The 24,026-nt window shown below is 44.0% G+C and overlaps 1 protein-coding gene across 6 annotated transcripts; it reads left to right on the plus strand.

The window, feature by feature from the left end:
* The first annotated feature begins 1,728 nt into the window (after window positions 1-1,728).
* LOC144138910 (uncharacterized) lies at window positions 1,729-23,623 on the plus strand. 6 transcript variants are annotated; one of them, XR_013316002.1, is made up of 6 exons: window positions 1,729-1,921; window positions 6,285-6,308; window positions 10,965-11,036; window positions 12,375-12,478; window positions 14,707-14,778; window positions 23,409-23,623. XR_013316002.1 is itself a non-coding variant. In XM_077671424.1 (5 exons), exons 1-5 carry the CDS (start codon window positions 1,867-1,869, stop codon window positions 22,080-22,082), a joined length of 342 nt encoding a protein of 113 aa, XP_077527550.1. In that variant the 5' UTR covers window positions 1,729-1,866; the 3' UTR covers window positions 22,083-22,413. The 6 variants fall into 6 exon arrangements, 4 of the variants coding, with proteins under 4 accessions (XP_077527550.1, XP_077527551.1, XP_077527552.1 ...); XR_013316001.1 differs by lacking the exon at window positions 12,375-12,478 and adding an exon at window positions 20,567-20,719 and having other exon boundaries at window positions 1,730-1,921; window positions 10,965-11,032; XM_077671424.1 differs by lacking the exons at window positions 12,375-12,478; window positions 23,409-23,623 and adding an exon at window positions 21,960-22,413 and having other exon boundaries at window positions 10,965-11,032.
* The last annotated feature ends 403 nt before the right edge of the window (window positions 23,624-24,026 follow it).

Consider the following 24,026-nt stretch of genomic DNA (forward strand, 5'->3'; position numbering starts at 1 on the left):
CCCCCTTATTTTCTCCCCTCGCTGTTCTAAATTCTCGTAGAGGAGTTGGAATTGCGCCCCCTACCTCCCGTTGCGGCCATAGAGTCGTGGGATCGAAACCGGGCGCCGCCGAACTATTTCCTTTTACAGTGGACTGCGCTGACGTCAACCCAAACGCTGACGGGGCTGAAGAGACGCCCATGCGCAGTGGCGGACAATGACAACGAGGGAGGGAGGGCGGACAATGACAACGAGGGAGGGAGGGACATAACCCCGAGCATGAGATGCTTCGCATCTAAAAACCCTCAGCTGTCTTTGCATGCCGGCAACCGAACGAAGGGGATCAGCCTTCCTATCCCGCGGTTCCGAATATTTATCCCAAAGCAGGCAGGATACTATCATGAATTTTTATCAGCGGACGCACGTGGACTCTCCTGAAGGGCGTCGCGGAAATATTTCGTTTGTAACTTTTCGTACAGACGAACCTTGACTTGATTAGGTTTGTGTCTTGTTTTACTTCGGACGTAGGCAAGAGTAAAATCTTTGGGCTAGAATTCGCAGAAAACCTGGAAATGGCCACAAATTGAATGAAGAATTTATAACGCCCGAAACCAGTGCAGAAATGGTAGCCATACACAGAGCTGCACTTTTGCTGCGGATATAAAACACCAGGCTAATGATGCCAGTCGAGCCATGCGCAAAATATAACGCTGGTCGTAACTTTTGCTATGGTGGCATAATTATTCCCTAATCAAAGACAAAGGAAAGATACTAATTCAGGAGTTTGTGGCGATAGCTTCACAAGGAACCACTAAGAGACTACCCAAAATAAAGCTGTCTGTGTAATTTTGTATGCGCAATCTACTACGCGCGATCATAGGTAAGACACTCTCGAGACCTACCGAGGCTAACGAGACCTAACGAGCACCACTCCTTATCGAAAATTCCGGATGAAGTACTTCTGTGAGTGAACCCCTCCTCGAACACGTTATTTAAAAAAACTCTCGAGAGACGGAAAACAAAAGTTCGTTTTCTTAGCAGGGGGGCGCGTATACCTCGACGATTGAAGCCATGATCACCATGAGTCAAGCCTTAGAAACGTCTAGATCATAATTCTTGGGAATGTATAAGGAAACACGGAAGCGGCCAAAAGGAGTAAAAGAACTACCATCACGGTTCAGCCGTGGAGAACAATATTTTTACCTGAAGCTGCGTATTTGTGTATGAACAACGCGTATTTTCTTGCTTCTTTATCTTTTTTATGAAATGTTTATTTGCGGTTTATGTGAGAGAAAGACAACGCAGACACGGCTTCTGGCGCAGACACAAGAAATAATACGGCCTTGATATTGTGTTGAATGCGTCACAACAAGAACTGTTCAATCGAACGTCTTCCTGCGCAGATACTCGGTGGGTTTTGCTTTTAACAGCAGGTCGCTCCGCAAGAAAATACCCTTTCAGCTCCTTCTACACGCCATAAACGTGACTTAAAAGTAAAGCAACCCAGCGGACGTGCCCCTAGACTCTTTACGGTTATTATAGAAAACTTGGTTTGAAGTTCTTCAAAATCTTGCCAAAGCAAGTAGACCAGGTGTTTTTCTCGATGAAGAAGCCATCGTGAAACGCGAAGAGTCATAGAAAGCAGCTATACAAAGAGAGAAACGAGTCACACAATGCAAAATCACATTGCAAAGAATATACAATGCTCTTCTATTCTCCGATAAAACAGCTGCAGCCGAACAAACCAATATTCTGAAATTAATACAACAAGGAGAAAGACGTAAGTAGCCAAAGTCAACCAAGGCTCCCTATAGCTTAGTAGCTTAGTAGACAAAACGTGTAAGCTCCTTAAATTACGATTCCAAAACAGACGATCACCCAAGCAACATGAAGGCATCACTCATACACTTGGCGCTTCCGATATCTGCACTCTTTGCTGTTGGTAAGTGCAAATCTCTAATAAAAAGCCGTGTTCGGCTTTTATTGCAATGTGTACTAAGCTGTAAGGTATTCTCTAAATTTCGTAAATTGCGGGGTCACTCGTATTGTGTACGTGTGGGAAATAGTGTATTGATCTAAAAAGTGAAAAAAAAAAACATCACATGGCATTGGGTGACAACTTTACAATATTCGCTTTAATTTTGACGTCACCACTATCTCTGCTGAAGGATCTGTTATCTTTCCAAAGGTGTAAAAAAGAGCTTTACATATTCGCAAAATATTTACGGTGCAAGTGGCAATGCATGGTTGTCGCGTGTCATGTAGCTCAATTGAATCTCAGCTTCACCGAAGAAGCAAGCCCATGGTAATGGCGTCGTAACATGTGGCTCAAATGGTGTGTTTGAACCTTGTTTGCAGTGGCGCGCTTCGTCAGAGATCATAAAAAAGTAGTTGAAGCGGAAAATATACCATATAATATTACGTAAACTGGGTATAAAGGTTATGCTTTGAAATAAAAAACTGCCATGAGATCTTCATCTGTACGTCCTTCAGTCAGTGTGGCAAAATACCTTAATATTTTGCTGTGAACTGGGCATTGCAGCACATTATTTCCAGGCAAAAAGATATTTCTTAATAACCCCACTGCATATAAAAAAACATTCGGAGAACTTGGAGATACTGTAGAACCTCAGTTATATGTTTTCGGGTTTAACAATAACCGGAGTTTAAAGACGAGCTAGTCGAGTCCCGGCAAAGTCGGCTCCAAAACAGTGCGTGATAAACCTCGAAAAACCGCCGCTGTCCATGCCTGCCCCGCGCCATCTGACGACCTACGCGAAGTGCGCAACCAACCGGCAGACGAAATGAATGTGCTGCGGGCCCTATTTGCGCGAATTGCCGCGCGCTAATCGGTTCTCTCCAGCAGACCTTTATTCTCCGTCTCATTTTCAGTGTTTCTGTCCTCGAGCTACTCTGCACAATCGCTTGCTCCTCTCCTGCGAGCCGTGTCCTCTTGTTGCGCAGAACTCACAGGGGCAGTGTACAGGTGTTCGTTTTTCCCACTGCGCAGTGTATCGCCAAGAAGGTTGCGCTGACAGGTGCAGGCTTCCAGTTGTGTTTACGTGATCGTGTTTGCCCTGTGTAATACTTCACAGGCTTGAGTGGGTCACGGCAGTGGCCTGCCGTACCAGGTTTGTTTTAAAACAGCGGGATAGGCACCTGCACCACAATAATATTTTCGCGTTTACTTCGTTTAATCTTGCCCTACAAAGCATTATTTCGTAGTGTACATTGAACTTTTTTCAATACCGTCAAACGAAACTTTATTTTTTGGAGTAAATGTCGTTGTTCAAGTTTTATGACACCCTCCGTTTCCGTCGCTTTTTCGCACTGACAAAAAGGTAGTATAATCGGAGTTGTACTGTAACTGGACGTAAAGATTGAAGCCTAAGGTGTATATAACACATATTTATTTGAAGATTGGGTGTTCCGGAAGTTATGTTAGATGGAATCTGTGTGTTGACAGTTTGGGAGACAAATCTGCCTACACATCACGTCTTTTGGATACCGCAATTGCTGGAATCTATGCAGATTAAAAACATTCCGCCCATACCTAAGGTATGTACAACACCAAATGCTCCTCAGATTCACAACAAACACAAAAATTATTCAAAAGCGGAACAGCAGTCTTCTGATCATAGCATGCCTTGCATTCCGAGGAGTCCAACCAGAAATGTGTAAAACGTAAACAAGAAGACACCAGAGAATGAGGCTCTACTTTGGTAACTTTGTTTCGTTATGTTTCTTCTTGTTTTCTTTATTTTTCACATCCCGAGAGTTTGCTGGAGGTTTTTTTGGCAAGTCATATGGTTAGTTATATCTATTGCAATGGATGACTGTTGCACTGAAAAAAAATCAATATTCAACTTAGCGTGCCAAAACGGTTATCAGGTGGTGCTTCATTCAGATCATCCCTTCAGTGACCCTCGTACTACCACGGTTACCTTCGCCTGTGTGAGTATAGACACCTGTACTCTGGGTGTTTACTGCTCCGTATGCGCGGGTGCGCTTCAAATGGTTGCAAATAATTTCACGCGCAAAATGTCTTGGGGCTTAAAAACCATTCGCTTCTAACTAAAAAATGTGGAAGTATTGACATTTTCTCCCACCTAGGCAGACTTTCCTGACCTCTCAGTTTGCAAAATGTAGAAAAAAGGAGTGCAAACTTGGTTGTTCATACAATTCAGTTCAAACACATCTAGCTTATAGAGTTCTGAATTTCCCTTTTTCATTTTCTCAATGCATCAATTTTTTGCGCCCCGCCTGAGGATGAACTGGCCTTCCCCACGACACTGTTTCAATCACCTATCCACCAGGTTTTATTCAAAGTATGTCCATCTATCTGCAATGAAAACATGTGGCTTTTGTAACTGTTTTAAACCCTCCCCCCACTTATGTACACCCCCCTGTGGGGTCTTTAATAAATTAAAGTTAGAGTAATAAAAGCGAACGTCTATTCGGACTTTTGAAAAAAAAAACAGTTTGATTTTCCCCAAAGGCTAGACTCAATTTTTCTGTAAACACATTATCAGCTGCACATCTGGCTTTCGTCAATTTAAAACCATGTTAGTGACGTAGTCTGGCACCAACATGAAAAATGGCCAAGAGGGACAGATTCTGCAGGCTGCCACCGAAACGTTTCATTACAGTCACCTCTAGACTAGAGTTGCATCGTGCAGTCACGTTGCCTCATCAGGGCAGATTGCATAGTGTGAATAGTGAACTCCGGCTAGGTGAAGCTCCATGATCAGTAGTCTTCAAGTGGTGCACCGGCAACAACGCGTGAATCGCCAATTGCGGTGAGCACATGATGTCTGTGTTCTCAGGGGGACTATGCTTTTGATGAAACATGAATGTCTTGCTGTAGGGGAGAGAGAGTTGTGGAAGCTCTGCATCAGGGCTGTTTGAGAGAACCAGTCACGTTTGTCGAGTGCTCACTCACCTTGTCAGTGTTGTTGGTGTGTGGGCAGGGAAGTTCGCTATAGATAAAGTAGGCAGGATTTCAAAGACGTTTCGTGCCGGCCAACAAATAGGGATTAAGTGAAAGTGCTGCCATCAAAAAAAGAGGGGTTTATAGGGAGGCACCAAAGAGGGTGGTCGTTTTTCTTTGGCGTTCCGTCTTCTTTTTCGCGCCGCCGGCTGGCACGTTGTACCGTCAGCAGTTTGGCTATTTGCCCCGTTGAGTGACTTGTTCATGGTCTTATTCTCACTGCGTCTTTGTTTGTTAACTACTCGGTTTCATGTTTCTCTATGTCCAATGTTTTTTGTGCATGGCAGAAATTGTGTAGCAACACAGCATGCGCATAATTATTGAAAATCCTGCGTAAAGTTCAAGAGCATGTGAAGCCAATATACCTTTCTAATATAGCAGGTGTCGTGAATTGTAAATACAAGCAGACTTACTACAGCATTCATCCATAGAGGCTATTAAACAATCTGCACTCAATCACATCGGCTGATTGAGACCCATCTATAGGGCGAATATGGATGTGTGGGAATATCTAGACGAATGTAAAAGAAACGATGAAACGCTCACACCTTCACGTCAAGCGGTACAGAACGCCTCGAGGTTAGTAAACACGTCCAGCATTCTGAGTTTTGATTTGTTCACAAAAATGTCGACAGATCATAAGCCATAAAAAGCACAGTTATAAAAATTATCAGGGACATTAGGTACGGAGAGATAACGAACGAGGAAAGCTGAACAAATTTCAATTGTGAGAAATGAATGGTAAAATCTTTCTTTTCTTACCACTGAACTTGCAGATTACGGGAAGTGGGTACTATCTAAAGCTATTTTTTCTACAAAATACCATGCTCAAGTCATCTTTGGAGCTAATTCTTCAGTTTTTTCTCTGTGACGCTCAACCATAAGAGTTGTGTAGGGCTCTAGAATACTTGAGGTTACAATTTAAACTTGTAATTACGTATTTTCTCCCGGAAAACCGCGCTGAAGAATTGTTTTCACCCACATGCTGCGGAATGATAACAACGTAGGTAAATGACCGCGATCAAAGACGGCTGGACCATGCGTGGCACCTGTGGTATAAAGAATGACAAAAAGCAAAATTATTGCCCTTGCAATAGTTAGCTTGCGAATGCGAGAGCTAGTTTGTGAAAGGCGGTCATAAACGTGAAGGAACGGATAGACCATTTAGAGAGAAAAATGCGTTACCGCATTTTTGAAGAATGCTTTCACAAATGTGTGAATACATTTAAATCACTTTGTAATCCCCTGGTAGGGGAATAAAATATTGCATACATTCCTGTGTGTCGTAGATTTGAAATATTTCTTCTTTTGTTAGGGTCAAATGGATGGACATTTTCAGGTAAGATCTACGTTTTTGCAACTTTTGAACGTAAGGAATGTTCTGTGGAGTTTCACTTTATTTTAGTTTTAAATACTGTAACTACTGCGGCATTGAATCCTTTGCCCTAGGCATAACTTATCTCATTCATGTCGTTTTTCTGCAAAACAAGTTTCTGTGCACGTTGTGCAACATTTACTTCTGCGGAACGTTCCGTGCTTATATTTCAGCCGGAATGCATATTTCGAAACTCTCCTTTCGACAAAATGCGGATGCAAAATACCATGCAGGCAAGAATACCAGAACCTTAAAGTGGTATTTAGCTGCACATGCTAGAGAAACCATTGCCTTTGTGAGGGCGCGTGTTAAGCAGTCGGTTGTGTCACCTGCGCAGGAAGAGCTGCGAAAAGTAGCGCCACGGCTTGTGAATAATAAAAAACATATATTCTAATGCGGCACACAAACACCCGGAGGAGAGACTGGGGACCCAAACTGCAACAAACTGCAGCCCACACGCAACGCGAAGGAAACAAAAAAACACACACAAGTGTAACAAGAGCTCCAAAAAAAGAAAACGAGGCAACACGTACACGTTGAAGTCGGCTCGACGCTGCGCGGGGTGACATCAGTGAAGCTTGTTGACGCCGCATCGGTGGAGCGTGTTGAGATCTGTCGGATGAGCGTGTTAGCGGACGAAAATGTGGTGGGACACTTTCTCCGTGGCGCCGGTTCAGAACCAGTGGTCGCAACGCCGAACGCCCACGCGCGCGATAGTGCCCGGGCGGCCTAGGCCTCGTCTCCGAACCTTGGCTGCGAACACGCCTCGGGAACAGGCCCACGGGGAAACAGCCACCTGGATGGCAGCGGCGGTACCTCCTGGACAGCCCCTAGACTGCTCCCGGTCCTCGACGCAAGCAGGGCTCTGGATTGAGCTCGAAGCGCTTTCCAAGCGCAATCTTTGCGCCCGTTTCTCCAGAGCTGTCTGGCCGTAAGCTCCACAGGCCATTCTCCGCTCATCCTTCTCGCCCTGCGTGCTCCCGGTGGTCTTCTTTCTCATCTTCGGCTGCCGGTTCGTCTGTGTCGTATACCATAGCCTTCTTTTTCGCAGCCAGAGGATGCCAGTCATCACATTTATCCCCCATCCAGAGGGGTTGGTCTCGGGCAAAACTCGGTAGACCATGTTCGCAGACAAAACCACGTGGCGCAGTTCTCCGAGGAAAGTTCTGCAGTTTTACAGCCCAGGACACAGTGAGTTGTGTAGTATTTACAGAATTGTGATAACGAATCTCCGATGGAGCGTAAGTACACAGAAAAACAAAACAAAACACTGCATTCGTACTCCGCAGAGACGTGACACCGGTAACCACCCCTACAGAGAACACGTTTAACCTGCTCCGCCTATTGTATCATTGTGAAGCCGCAAAGACGTCCGTGGCTGTGAATATGCCTCACGGTCTGGAAGGGAACTAATGTGTTCTAGCCACTCTAGAAAGAAACTGGTTGAGTGTTAGTAATAGTTTCCTGAATCGCTCGACAAGCGCTATCGCTGCCTCGTACTCAAGCAGAATGGTGGGGAAATGTAGGACGAATTGGCACTAAGAAGCGGTAATAGCCCCGCAGTTAGAGGAAAAGTCACACCCTTAACTTCGTCGCTGGGTGATTGTGGCATCTTGAACTTTTAGATGGTCTTCTGTTCCCGGCGATGGAGAAGAGGTCGACGAGCAGAGCGATGGCAACACGCCAATATGCCTCGATCTCCGCCATGGTCCCAGTCACAACTCGCTGTTTAGGCGCGACCCGCTGACAGATTTCCCAATACTTTACGAAATTAAAAAAACTTACGAAGTGGGCAGTGTCAGACTGCGTCGCAGGCCAGTAGAACACCTTGCATACTCAATTGATGGTTCGATTGACACCCTTGTGACCGCTCAGGGTTCTTTAATGAGCCTTTTCCAAGACGATGCCTCGTAGTTCGTCTGCAATGACAAGTTTTCTTCCTTTTCTAGAAGGCAATCGATATTGTCAATACAGAACGCCGTTAGTCTCCAGGAACTCGATCACAGCTGGGCTAAGTATCCTCTTTCTACCGGTCTCATGGGAGAACTTTCGGAGCGAAGGGTCTTGATGTAGTAGCGCACATAAGTTAGCAGTGGTGACCCTAGAGGGGCTGTCAGCAACAGCAGGTACGTTCGGCGTTTTTCTTGGAGCCTCGCTTTTTGCTGCGTTAGCGCATATGGGTGTTCAATCGTGCTACAGCTGGCAAAAAAGACGGCAGGTTCCGACCACGATGCTCTTCTGGGACACTGCCTGATCCATGTTCCGTGCTTAAACTTATCGGTTCCTTTCGAGCGGATCCTCTTCTCGGATGTTCAAGGTAGTGCCCTGTGTAGTAACATCGCAAGCATCCTCTATGTTTCTAATGATAACATCGTTGAGAAGGTCCTTCATGGAAGCGCCTAGTAGGGGGCCTGAGAAAAAAGGAGAATCGATTTCCACGTCTGCCTCGGGCAAGGACAGACATGTTCGATCTAACAGGTGGATGGTGCTCGTGCCTTTTGTCAGCTTGGTGTCCGCAACGAGAGAGCGTTTTACAATAACCTCGTTACAGCCAGTGTCGCCTAAGACGGTAACAAGTAGCCTTTCAAGACTTCCTGCAGTTCTCGGCATCCGCTCCAGCTATGCTGTAGGCGGGTTGCCTTTCCGAGACTCTGGCGTAGCCTAGCGTCGTGGACTTTTGTTCTACGCTTCCAATGGGAAATTCTTGAACCCAAACAATAAGCTTGCCGCTTGTACCATCTTCTCGGGCTAGCTTGAGCGAGATACAGCCGAGTGTCCGAGCTGGCGGCTCCTTAGCCAGAAAACATTCTTCTTGCCGAGCTGGCCTGAACTCGGAAACTTCGCCCAACAGTCAGCTGGACGATGGCCCTGCTGATTGCACAATAAGCATTAATGCCTTGGGTTGCTATCCTGTTGATCCTGAGCCCTGAAAAGTCTAGGTAGCTTTCTGCTCGCCTCCTCTCAGCATCTTTCAACATTGATGAGACCTTGAGCTTCATGGTAGTTGTCGGTGGTTTCGGGTAGATCGTTGAGGTTATTGCCACCCATTCTTTCAAAAAACGGTTAATCTCTTTTGACAGCTGTTGAGGAATTGTTCGGCCCTGTTTTGTCTCGGAGCGCGGAGCACGACTGCTCTGTTGTGGCCTCTCGGAGCGCGGAGCACGACTGCTCCGTTGTGGCCATCTCCGGCCGGTTGTCAAAGTAGCCGAGAAGGCTGCCAGCACACTTACGCCCTGTATTCGTACTGTGCGGCTTAGACTCTCTAAACTATCAGCGGTAGCCCTCCTCGGGGTACCTGAACCTCTCCAGAAGTGTCTGGTTTGTTTTAATATTTATAATAGGGCCCGTTGAACCTAATTGCGAGCTGTAGTCTCGCACTCGGTTTTCTGGGTTATCTTTTCGACTTCTTTAGCCGCCTCGCATTTAGTCGCGAACTGATCCCTTCTTTGTTTGCGTTCCTCACCGATCCGTTCTTTCAGAGCTGGACCTGACAATCCTAGTTCTTGGCCAGTGGACGTCACATTTTCGCGATCCATCCTTGCTTGTCACACCCACATGCCTGCTTAGCTCTAAAGATGGAATTAGAGGTCACACTTTTCTGTCGCGGACGCCAGAAATTGTGAGGACGCGTGTTAAGTAGGCGGGCGTCTGACCCGCGGCGGGAAAGCAACAAAAAGTGACGCCACTGCTTGTGAATGAAAAAAAAGAAAAAAGATATTCTGATGCGGACAAACAACTACTCGGAAAAGAGACTGAGGACCTAAACTGCAACAAACTGTAGTACACACGCCACGCGATGGAAAAAAATGACACAAACAAGTCCGAACAAGAGTTCGGATGGAAAAGAAAACGAGGCGAGAAACTCATGTTCCAGCCGACTCAACGCTGCGGCGGGGTGATGTCGGTGTGAAGCCTTGTTGGTGGAGGGTGCTGAGATATATTGCTGGAGCGTGTCGGTGCACCAAAAACCTGGCGGGACAGTTTCTCCTTTGCGGCGGTTGAGATGCAGTGACCGCAGCTCGGAACGTTGACGGGCGAACTCGTGCCCGGCCGGCCTAAGCCTTGTCCTCAAACCATGGCTCCGAACACGCCTCGGGAACAGGCCACCGGGAAACAGGCACACGGGTGGGAGCGGCGGGTTCTCCGGAACCACTCCTGGACGGTTCCATGTAATCGACGCAAGCATGCTCCTGGCTTGAGCTCGAACCTTTTCCAGAGCGCAATCTTTGCGCAGGTTCCTCCAGCTCTGTGTGGCCGCTAGCTCCGCCAGCCCATTTTCCGCTCGTACTTCTTGCCCTTCGTGCTCCCGGCGGCCTTCTTCTTTTGCAACTTCGACCACCGGTTCGTCTCCGTCGTCTGCTAGTGTTTCTTTTCCGCAGCCCGGGGAAGTCAATCATCACAGCCTCAAAATACATAAATAGTACTCAAAATATCTATTGCAGCAAGCTACACATATCTGAAAAAAAAAGTACTCACTTTTTTGAATTATTGTGAACGAAAAAGACTGAGTACTTCAGACGAGAGACTTGGCTTTGAGCGGCCGGATAAAAACAAATTTTCTATTCCAATATATTTTTTCTACTAAAAATACACATAAAAAACTGCTACTCTCGTTTGCAGGTATTTTTTCGGGATATGGTTTGTCCGGACCGACGTGTTTGGACACGCTCATGACAAGATACGGACCGGTTGGTATCACTATTTTTTATGCGTGGTTCAATCATGGGAAAGTACCATATAGCTTTACAACAAGCGCAGATCCCTTGCCCACTTTATGTCACCACATCGCATCTTGACAACTCCCTCCTAACCCGAAATCCTTCCACGGGCAGTGTAATAAAATTGGCAAAACCTTGGTGCCGGTGACCAAAAATTTTTGCTCAGAAATGCGGGTGAGATAGACATAAAAGCCTTGTTTAACTATTTTTTCTGTTCTAGAGCTTGTGAAGTAATGAAAACCTGTTTTGCGAAAGCTTCGAGTATACCCAAATATCCTGGGTTTTGTAGTTTACGTCGGCCGACACAGAACAAATTGCTACTTTTTCATAAATGAACAACTCACATTACGAAGCCCATTCTTCGCTAAAATAAAATTGTCCTGAAATAAGGGACGTTGTGGCCAGAGAACAAGTCTTTATCTAATAGTGAAAGCGAGGTCCGGCTTAACCATGTGTCCCGCAAGTGTGCCCCAGAATGTTGCAGCTTTTGCACACATGAGCGTCTGCCTTTTCCACAGAAAAATGTGCCCTAAGAATGCGGCGCCGTACGTTTGAAAACTAATTGGCAACCTTGAGAAAACTACAACAGCCAAATCTGAACTTCGAAACCCCTTGACTGAAAGTAAACGTTTTCTCTTTTTGAATTATTTCCGAAGTCCTCTACGTATACATACGCTGCAACAGCGACAATGACATCGTTTTTAAGCATTTGCTCGTATTCGGCGAAGGTACCATACGTTTTGACAAGTTGTTATTGAAACCACAATAGAATTGTGCGGGATTAGCGTGTTTACCTTTCATTGGTGTAAATGGTAGCGGCAACCTTTTCATAAAGAATTACATATTTAAAACAAAAAAGACTGAGACAATGTAGTGGAAACAGCCAAAATGGATGTAGCTGTTGAAGTCAAACTGTTTGTTGGCCCAGAGATACAGTGTCCTCCCTTCCTGTGTAGCTTCCAGAAAAGAGCATCTCTTCCCGCAGCCAGCCGTTTTCTTTCCACTTTTTTCAAAACGCAGCTAATATTCAACTAGTGGTATTGAGCTCAGTGCCGTTCAATTTTTTGTTATACCCCCTGTTTAAAATATAACCTCGCAGCCGAAGTTCTTCTACTGAAAAGGGGAAACAAAACACCCGTCTTTGCCGAGGGCCAGCATATCTTCTGCTGCCCAATACTGAATGTATCACACACCCATAGGCTTCATACTTGCGTCGTTATCACTGTCCTCCAATAAGTAAAACTTTAATTCCAAGTTACAATCATGCTTCCAACCTAAATACCTTGACTATGTTTTCTAAAATGTATGCCAGCTACAACAAATTAAAATAGCACAGAGCTGCTGTTTTGCGCGATGTCACACACAAATAGCTGTCCTCGGAAAACGTCTGCATCTCTCTTCACACATCTTTACAAGGTAAGTACACGCAAGGTATGAAAAAAATATAAATTATAAAGACTGGAAGTTGAAAAAATTGAGCCTTTTAGAACTTTTTATTAAAATGAAAATTTCGACGGGTGGGAGGTCGAAGCTGTAGCTGGTATTATCAAATCTATTCCTTCTCCCGTTCAAGCGCCGATATAGTTGCGCTTCTGCGCAGACACCAACACTGACCGATTTGACAACGTTGTCGAACCGAACTACTCGATGATTTGGCACATATTTCCATGTATTTCTAAGAGATTACTGGGTCTACTTGTCAACCACCATGATCAATAATAATTCTTCATGGCAAAATGCATTGCAAGCATATTGGGCAAAAAATATATTGCCAAGAGACCCGTGCATATGCGCGTTTGTGTTTTTATGCCACTGGGGATCAGGATCGGCATCCTATTTTTCAGTTCCATCATCAGTGGCTTTTCGGAATATTAACAAACTATTTCTAACAATCCTTGTCCTTATCTAACATGAGGAACGTACGATTCTCTGCTACGTTGTCCCGCCGGCGACTACGTCACCTTTAGTGTAGAAATCTGCTTGGCCACTCATGACGTCCAGATTTTGTGAGGTCAGATTTAACTAGAGGAACCATGCCAGCGGATTAAGAACATTATATAATATTATAGCCACATGTCGGGCGTCAATAGTGTACTTTTAACTATTGTAAACTGTTTAACTATTGTATTTAGTAAAAGGCAGTTTTTGTCTTTATGCCTGAACGTATATCACGCTTCTGATTTAGCAACAATGCTAACGTACGTAAGAATTTAGCCGTGATTTGATTCTAATGGACAACCACTGCACGTATGCCTGCAGGCGGGTTGAAGGGAATTTGAGTAAAAAATGTTTTTCCTCTGGAGGCGTTGCAGAGTTTTTGTGTCACTGAGAAAGTGACTTCTTGATAAAACTTCTCCAGCAAAACAGAAGGTTGGATTACAAAAAGATGATACAGTACAATGTAGCCGCCGCGCACGAGTACTGGCGTTGTTTATTTAGAAATAAAACACAAAAATTGGAGATATCAGTTTTGAAAAAACAAGAAGGACACGTGTGTGCACAGGTGGTACAAAATTAACGACTCAACTAGCAGCACCGTGTGCGAGGGACCTAAATACGGCGGTGAAGTTTTTTTTTACAGAACAATATTTTGCACAAAATAAAAACCTACAGTAAACAACTTTAGAGTAGCTTCTCTTCTAGGGATCTGATCAGGATTCTAGCACCACAAGAGCTGGGCTTAGAAAATAGAAAGAATAAAAGACGATAATATTCAAAGCTATTCAGGAAGTGTCTAGATTAACTAGAAAGCCTTCTGTATTGTAGGGTTTGCAATAATTGCGCTACGAATATCATTTATTGAAAACAGGTTGTTCCCCGTAAAATACGTGACCTTTTTAATGCTTATTCTTTAAGCGGTATGTAGAAAAAAAGACAATTTATTACGTTATGCCTCTCTTCAGTAGTACTGCCCATGTTTTCTTTTTCTAAGAGACTGTGACAATTCAGATCGACATTTTTTTAAGTAATACTATTTGCTGCAGTGTCAAGAAATAAAATATGGCAAATAATTTCACTGCGACATTTATTTTCTTGTAGCGCAAATCAATACAGATATTATGCTTGTTCCGGGCGATTTACGAAGGACAAAAATGGCACTGGTATTTTGTCGTAAAATTCTTGTATTCGTTACTTGTACAAACGGGCATACTCTTCAAATCGACAATGATGAGTGTTTTATGCCGTGTATAAAGGTATCATAACTTTTAGCAGTCAGATATTTATGCCTCATATTTACTGCTGACCGGTTTTATGTTTAAAAGGCGTTTCTTGTGAATTCGTTGCAATACATTGTGAAAAGCGAGATATTTTAGGAACCGCTCAACACATAACAATGCAGCTTTAAATTCACCAAATATTTTAGATCTATAAGAAAATCGAGGCTTTCGCTTGTATGGGATTCCTAGGCATGTGTTGCTCAAGGAAAAGTGAAACATTGTAAGTGAGCATTACTGGTTCGCAATGGCGGGAAAGATTGCATAACTTATTTTGCTCTGCCGTTATTTCATTTCGTTCATCGATCAAGAACTTAATGCGAGTAAAAAGGCGTTCTCTGAAAACATTCGCCGACTAGTTTATTTCTTAATAGGGCTATGTACTTTCTTAGTAAAACCTAGCAGTGGTGGTCTTGCCTTTCTCATCAGCTGCTGTACAAATGCTCGATGAAATGCGGACGGGAGAGGTACGATATGGAAAATGGAGCACACTGCCTCATTGTAAGTACCAATGACGTATATGCTAAGCAAGAAGAGCCGTCTCTTTAGCACTTTTTATTGGTTTCAAATGGAAGTATTTGGGGAAACTAGCTCCGAAACGGAATTATGGCATTTAGGTTCCCAAAATAAACAGAATGAAAAGCTCTGGCTCGGCTTATTGACTAGCTCACCTAGCTATAAAAAAGACCTATACTATACTATACTACCTCACCTATACTAGCTATAAAAAAGACCTGGCTGCATTGCAGGCCTCTTGAAAAATTGTAAGAGAGCCTTATTTTCCCATGCGCCTTCGTTTTGCTGGCGAAATGTATTTGAAACCTTGTTACACTAGTGTATGTCCATACAAAAATTAGAGCGGGTAACGGGATCAACTGTAATGTTGTTTTAGATTATGCCGTTACATATGTTTATGTGCGGTTTTTTGTGTATATAGGCGTGAGCAATTCTTAGTGAATTGTTCTAGTACGTTCTCGTCCAAGCGTCAGACCTAAAAGCGTTATCCTGTCCCTTGCTGACAGCGACGGGCCAGTTTTTCTTTTGGAAGTTTACTGTGCCGGGCAATCTTGCGTATAGAAAAAGACCGCGACCCACTTCCGGCTAACCAAACTGGTTCATTTCTGGTCGACAATATTCTGAGCATGCCTGAATATTTCTCAAAAAAAGGATGCCCTGATTATTACGGGTACACAAAACTCGGCGCCCTGTTCATCTTTGTAACTGCAGTGGGCGCCTCAGCTTCTACATTTTTGTGTGTTTTATCTTTGTTTACATTTTGTGGAGTATACGTTTTCCGCAATAGAATTTGTTGACTTCACAATCCGTCATGACTGCCTAAATGGAAATATTTTCTTTATACATAGGGGCCTTTAAATTAGCACTCATTTGCCAAAAATCTCCGCGTTTCAGATATGGCTCGCTGCCGCTGGGGCTTAGTGAGAATCGTCTTACCAAAATACTGAAATGAAGTGCAGAATAGTCCCTAGCTCTAAAAGATCCCCTCAACGTTTAGAATGTTTTTTGTTATCAGCATTTTTTGTATAGTCGCAAAAGAAGTGGCTTTGGCGAATAGCAGATACGCCTGTGCGTCGAGAGTTCGGTGCACGTTAAAGATTCCGGTAACGTCATAAATCGTCCGGAGCCTTTTCCTACCGCACGTCTGATGGCGCATGTGTAGCTACTGAACGTTAAACCGCAAATCAGTCAATGAATAAACCAGAATTACCATGCATTCCATGCCCGTGTATTTTATCGCCATTGAAAGTTTTGATCGCTCACATGGTCGCTCGTTCTACCTTCTTACATATTTATCCCGCTAACAAAGCTTTAAGTATACCGCATGCTGTTGCGAAAACCGTCCAAACCAACGGCTGTGAGCGCCAGGGCTTCACAACTCTCAAATACGGTCCTGAATTTTTACGATCAAGTCACTGCGCACCGTACGTAACCTCGATCTAGCCGATGCTGATATGATTATTCATAATGTCCGTCACAATCTAATAAAAAATACAAAGACAGACTGCACATTAGAGCTGTATTAACTCGATGATCTTTCTGTTTCCAACGAGGATATTGAGTAAATGTTTGAGCTGAAGCAAACGTTACAGTAGTAAAGGTACGGTGGCAACCCACACATATTAAATACGCAGACACGCTTGGCGTAATAGCCTGTATTGAGACAAGTCAAATACTGGCACCACAGCTTCAGTTCCAGCTTGATCGGCGAGTATAGCGGTCAGAATTCACCGACTAGTCGTAACCGTCTGGGTACACACCGACACGAACTACCCTAACTGCAGTTGAGGAAATATAGTTTGATGGCGGTTATCAAAACTTCCGCAAGTTTTGAGAATATTTCAAGATAATATCCCCTTAAACGCAGAGTATAAGAAATGTTGGTAATTTTCTTTTCCTTGCAAATCTTCTAACCTGTACAGCGGCTTTAAAGAGAAAAGCCCACCCATAAATATTGACTCCTACGCCAGCCCTGTAATACTTTGTAAAGTGGTTCAATGCGAGTGAGGTTAACGTTCAAGGTTGTGTACCAAAAATGCACGCTTTAAACAGTATTCATCATTCTTAGGCGCCGTACTGCTACACAAGTGCTGTACAGAAATGTGCCGTACAAAACAGGAGCATAAGACCACTACACACACCCCCACTGAAAACGTTATCCATGGTTCATCATTTTCTCTTCATTGTTTTCATTCGCTTGAGACGGCTTATTTTCGAAGTGCCGACCTATTGGCGGTACGCCCAGAAGCACAAAAAGACATGTAAATAAGACATCATATTTCGTGACCAGCCGCCCTGGTGTATCAAAGGGGTCATGCCTCCTCCATGTTTTGTATAGACGGTCCAGATAGCAGCAAGAAAGCATGACCGCAGTCAGCGTTCGCCATGAAGAGGGCACCATGACGAATTATGAAGCCTGTAAGAGGTGACCCGGCGCACCTTTATGCCCAAACATAGGCTGTGACGACGCGATCACAGGTTGACCAGAAGACATCACGAACTGGTCGTCTGAGGTTTACCCAGGCTCGGGTGGATAAGCTTCCTATCTATCTCCCACGCAGGTCGCTCCGAGAACATATTGGCCATTAGCTTGAAGTCAGTGGGCTACATACACGTTTTTTGTATTCCCATAATATGCCACATCATCTTTTTAATTACACAAACACTGACCGATTTGACAACGTTGTCGAACCAAACTACTCGATGACTTGGCACATATTTCCAGGTATTTCTAAGCGATTACTGTGCCTACTTGTCAACCACCATGATCAATAATAATTCTTCATGGCAAAATGCATTGCAAGCATATTGGGCAAACAATATATTGCCAAGAGACCCGTGTCAATTGACCCCATCATCGACGTCAAGAGGGAAAATGAGACAAAATCTGTCTACACAAAAGGAAATACCCTCCCTCCTGACGATATACAGCTGCATCGTAAACTTTTATACGCCAAACCGTATTATCTATAAAGCAAAAGTAAACAATGAAACAAACTTATTAAAGCAGCTGAAGGAACCAGTAGTAGCCAGTATTTTCATGGTAAAAATGGGATATGACATGAAAATTTACGCAACACATAACTGATAGTTTTATTTATGGTAGCCCTAAGCTTTCTCAGATAGCGAAGCTGCTTTCCATAGCTGCTGTGGGCGCTCATACCTTTCGAAGTGGGACCGTTACTTCAGAAATCAGAGCAATTGCACCCGCAACCACTTCGACGTGCCAATATATAGGCCAGAAACCGGAAGAATGCTGTCGTCTTTACGGAAACTGCCAGATCTCGGTACTAATCTATCCCAATTGCAACGCTTCCCTGTCTGGATGTTCTCGTTATTGTCGTACATTAAAAAAAAGAGAAAGAAATATTTCCCCTAAAGGTCGTAAAGAGCCCACCTTTCCCGAACCACACCGGAAACAGTCAATTTTCAACTGTATCCTACAGAGACACAGCCAACCGGTGTGTTTCAGCGCTGTCGAGTTAGTACAGGAACACAGTCACCCTGACGGACATGTAGTCCATGCTGCCCCTGCCAGAGCTACCGCCACATTCTTCTACATCAGTCAGACTATTCCGTGATTACTCCATCAGGGGGATGGTACTCGACACTTCTGACCGCTACCATACTTGTTCAGAACTCGCAGTAGCTGTAACGAAAGAGAGCCCCGATTGGCGTTTCTTAGTTTCTTCCAATCCAGCTCCACTTTCTCTTGGAACGTCTTTTTGTGCACTGAGCATGAACCCCGGAAATTCCGCTCAACATTTAGTACATGTAGCGGTGCCATTAAGACTTACTGCGGAAATCTAGTAGCGGACAGAATTATGCAATGTCCCACAAGCCTTCTGTCTTGTCGGATTAAAAAAGGTTGCTCTGCCTATTGCAAAAAGCTCTATGAAATACACGTGTGAATTGTAGTCAAACACGCTTATCCTAATTTGGCAAAAAAAAAGATAACGGCTGAGTAGATTTGGGGATTGTGTACAGAAAACTTTGTCTGTATAACTTCACTCCCACTTGCAGCACTTAAAACCTACCAGTGATGGTACTAAGGGGGACACAGATACAACTCAGGAGAAAACAAAAACACCAATGTTTGTTGCAGCACAGGTTAGCATAGAGAAATTTCCAGCATCACGGGACCACGATGCTCTCGCATCGCACTACGTCTCAAATACGAAAAGGTTACAAATAAACGGGGTACCATTAAAATCATCTTCATACACGGCAACTGATATCATCAGTGGGTTTTGAAGATGTGGAAAGCTTATCCACATCATCATGGCATCAACTTCATTACCATCATTTACGCCATTCATTTTTTGTTTGTATGTGCCCACGCGACGCATTTTTATTAGCCGGCCAAAGCTTCCGACCGTAATGCTCCGCATATATGGTGCATAGTCTCTAAGGGCCCCCTCCACATAAAGACGTACAACCCCACCCTCATTTATTGACAGCAGCAATTCTACGTTTTGTCAATATGATGCAGGAAAATGAGGAGACAGATTCCGCCTTTAAACTATATTTTTTCTAGCTTACGAATTTCAGCAGAGTTTACCAAATAGGGACAACATTGTGAGACTACTTTTATTGTTGAGGGGCATCCACGGTGCTGCTCTTTAATTAGAAATTTTGCATTAGATTTTATCTGTAAGCAAAATGTAAATGGCTGCATAAACGAAGCCCTAGATATTGCGTCCATGAAACAGCGGGTTATGAGCTGCATCCTTTGCCGCGGACTTTATAGTGAGTATCGCAAGCCACACCTTAGCGAATGAAACGAGATACTGAGCCAAAAGATTTCCTATGAACTGCGTTTTAACACCCCATTATGTCTTCGACGGCTCTTATGTTTCTTTGTCTGTTTTAGGACTAATTTCTATTTATTTTGCCTGTATTCAACCATCCCCCCTGCTAGTAATAAAGACCTAGAGGCGTTCAGGTATACATCTACCCTTGGATTCAACGATTTGAATCTTCTGTATAATTTTGGGTTCATTCCTCCGGTACAGTGGGAAGGGCAACATTTTAAATGTAAGTAAAACGCATGCAATAAAAAGTTCACAGCAGCGTGAGGCTCCAGAATGTAAGCCACGCTAACAAGAAGCTTTCATTAGTTAGGGTGCTGCTCCTTCAGTGAAATAAAGACCATTATTTTAGTGCTCTGGAAAACAGAAGGAAATTTATAAAACACGTTATTTTAAAATGAAGTAATGAAGAGTTCATGAAGCTCTCGTACCTAATAAAATTTATAACAGAAGCTATGCGTGGTTTTGATAGCTACCCGCACTCAACATTTATAAGATACTAAACTAAACTGCACTTTACGCAAGTATAAATAAGGTTCCACATATTGATATACACGGCTGAAGCCACTCATTGGGATCCTTAAACAACAAAGCCTTCCTATTTCAATGCCCCTTTTCTCCCAAAAGCACACACTAGGATTCGTTAACCTCCGAAACATAACAGTATTTAGAGAGATAAAAATTTGCTACCATGTAGGTAACAGTAGGCGCAATAATCGTTCAGGGAGCAGCAAAGGTGCTAAATTTTCTTATAATTTAGAATAAAATATCTGGGTGCTTGAACGTGGTCATGTATGCCATTATCAAAAAAGAATGAATGCCATGGAAGTCTCTCTCAGAAAGTCCTCAAGTGTCCAGTACTAACACATTCCTAAGTGCTATGCTGGAATAGAACAAAATTTGCGTTAATACTACGATTACATGTCGAAAGAAGGAAACCTTAAGATTCTTACCATGTACAGGTCCGAGCAGAAGTAAACGGAGCACGGGAGCGCTGGCCGAACTGCATGGCTGCGCCACGTATAGGCACCGACGGGAACCAATGAGACCCGGTCTAAGAGTGGGTTCGCGTGGCCCAGCCGCCCTACCTGATAAGTTTAATCGCCGCTCTGCTGGTGTGTCACACGGGGCGTGGCTGTTTTCAAAAGGCAGTGCTGGGCTATAGAGGGGCGCTGGTTTAATTGCCGCTCGCAGGCATCAGCAGCGACCGAAACTGCCGCTGTTCAGCTGTACGAAGCTGCGCGCGCTCAGAAACGTGCCTTGTTGCACCGTGTATAGGGCGGCGTAAAATTGTAGGCCGCTGCGGTTTGCCATACAATGTCTTTGCGATACAATTTATTGTAAGCCCGCCACAAAATTACCTTGTACAACATAGAAAGCAAATGCACAGAAATTTTGGTTTAGAAAAAAATCTCGCTGCCGACATTACTTTTTTTTAAATTTTGGGTTTCTCCCAAGTTACTGTTGCCACTTAGTTCAGGCATGTTCGGAAAAAAGAAAAATACCAAATGTCCATGCTGTGGAAGTTTTTTGTGCTATAGAACGTCGTAGCAAATTGACACACTTGTTTTATTCTATTATAGCGGGCCTCACAGGGCGCATATTTTGTTGTTGCATTAAAACCGACGTTGCTATTTTTATCAAGCACCTTCGATAATTTAAAAAAATGTTGCAGATTTGAATTAAACCTTTTGGTGCTGTTATTTCGATAGCAATTAGAAAATAATAATTAGCTAATGCTTCAACACGCGCGTTAAGAAGATTCGGTGCCCCTCCACCCTCTGATGAAGGAAGACCAGCGGAGTTTTAGTGCGCAATGTTAGAGTCATCTTCGAGGCTAAGTGTGCTATCATTTTTTTCCTGATAGTTCCGGTAAAACACTCGCCGTGTGGATCAGTGGCTAAGGCCTTGTGCTGCTGAGCACAGGGACGCGCGTTCGACTCCCGGCCGCGGCGGCCGCTTTTGTGATCGAGGCGAAAAGCAAGAACGCCCGTGTGTACGAGATTTCAGCACACGTAATGATCCCCACGTAGTCAAAATTAATCCGGAGACCTACACTACGGCGTGCCTCATCGCCTGCGTTGCGTCGGCGCGGTAAACCTTACAATCAAGTTCCGGTAAAGCAACAGTTAACACCGTTTTCTGTAACCCAACTCTCTGCCTATATGGCCATTTACTGACAGCAGACGGTAATTCTGTAACGTTTACAACTTCACTGTTCACTCAATAACACCATATTTGGAGCCGGTTTCTGTAATCATACTCCCCCGAGGCGGCCTACTACGGTGCTCGGTCGGCGCGCGGTCGGATGCTGTCATGCGAAATACTCACGGAGCATCACCGTCTCGCCCACAGCCGCCATCTCCCTTGGACACACATTTATTACCAACGCTCCGGGCGCTATGGAGACCCCTCCAGACCAACTTCCGCGTCAGTCGTACACTCCCCACCCCCCAAGATACATCCCTCTTTGTTTAATTCCGCCTAACTGTCCCTCTGTGGCTCCCTTGACACCCTCACCTTCACCATGTGGCCAGTCTTCTCAACCCATCTCCCCAATCTGTAGCATCGAGCCGTAGGAGGACGCGCTGGGTGCAGCTACGTATGATTGACCGAGCCGGTAGCGTGGCCGCCAACCTTTTTCGGACGGGAGGCCACCTCTGTTACTAAGCAAACTTGCCTGAAAATAAAGTTATTTCTCTATGGCCATGCTTCACGGCGCAAAAGGCAATGCCATCCTTATTCAAAGAGTGGAAGGGCACTGAAATCTTTTAGCGGCACGTGCCGACGCTTCTTATAAGTATTATTTTGTAATTGCCGTTGAAATAGCAGCGCCAAAGGGTTTATTTCAAAGCTGCAACCTTTCTTAAATAATAGAAGGTGCTCCATAAAAATAACAACGTCGGTTTTAATGCGCCAACAAAATATGCGCCCAATGAGGCCCGCTATAATAGAATACAACGATAGTGTCAATTTTCTACGGCTTTCTATAGCATAGAAAGCTTCCACCTCATGGCCATTTTGCATTTTCCTTTCTTCAGAACAGACCTTAAATAAGTGGCAGCAGTAACTTGGGAAAAACCCCAAAATAAAAAAAAACGATGTTGGAAGCGAGATTAGTTTTCCGAACAAAACTTTCGGTGAATGTGCTTTCAATGTGGTCCAAGGTAATTTTGTTGTCGGCTTAGACAAATTACATCGCAAAGATATGCTATGACACACCGCCACGGCCTAACATTTTATGCCTTTCTGATGGAGGCAAAAGCAAAAAAGTTCATTTGTAGGAGATTTCGGCGCACGTTAAAAATCCTCAGGTGGTCAAACTTAATCCGGAGCCCTCCACTACGGCGCACCCTATCTCCTACGTGGCGTCGGCCCGTTAAACCCTACAGTCAATCAAACCAATCAGGCATTCTCGGGTTAGCGCTTTGATTTTGCTATTGTTTTCGCGCACGGAAACAAGCAGCGTGCATAGTGACAATTTTATGAGTGCCGCTTAGAGTTTGTCTCTCCTTTATCCCGTTGCGGTGTATCGTTTGCACTTCTGACCAAAAAGGGTGTTTTGTTACTGCTGTATGACTGGACTGGTTATTTGTGTTCACAGCAAGACCACTGTAGTGGTCGTCCGCTTGAGGCTTATCCCAGTAGACCAAATAGGCGTAGAACGAACTTGTAACTTTTTGTTCGAAGTTTCCTAGGAATAATGCCTAAATGATTTTCTTCTTCTGTGTTTCTGCTTTGTCAGGTCGGCTTTACAATTTTACAAATTTTGTGGATGTGCTTCATTTGCTTTGTTCATTGCAGCCTTTACGAAGAATCCAATATCTAGCCTCAGGAAGACATAGCTGGTGTTTACTTGGACGATGCATGCGACGATGGTGTGTACCTCTTGGAAGAGTGGTTGATTGCTGGATACCAGTAAATCAAAATGAACAATGATCTGTTCGCTCACTAAAAATTATTGCAAGAGGAAGCGTGTATACTCAAAATAAACATATCAATACACCCGTTTCAAAAAACGCACAAGTCCTTACCGTTCGGAAAGGTTAATGCACCCGGTAAAATAACAGTTTTATATAAAAGAGCGAATAAAACAAAAATAACAGTGTCAACACCCCTTTTCCGTTCAGTAAAACAGCTTCGGAATTAAGTTCAAAATTTATAGCTCGTTCAACCCACAACATTGAAAAATCAAAGTTTGTTGCTCTTTGCGTACAAATTTTTCACACCTCAATTTTGCACACAATTTGTAACCTGATTTTGTACACTTTTTTTCTATGAAAGCGTCCGCTTTATGCGATTTACGACATTCATTTACATAATTTAACGTCTTCAATTTTAAGCATTACGTAAGTGTTTGGCGTTTGCAAACAATGGATTCCCCAGAGAGTAGTAAACTCTCTATAGATAGCTCTGAAACGT

The sequence above is a fragment of the Haemaphysalis longicornis genome, unplaced genomic scaffold (assembly GCF_048455015.1).
Source record: "Haemaphysalis longicornis isolate Haplotype H1 unplaced genomic scaffold, Haemaphysalis longicornis Haplotype H1 scaffold_5, whole genome shotgun sequence".
NCBI classification, from domain to species: domain Eukaryota; kingdom Metazoa; phylum Arthropoda; class Arachnida; order Ixodida; family Ixodidae; genus Haemaphysalis; species Haemaphysalis longicornis.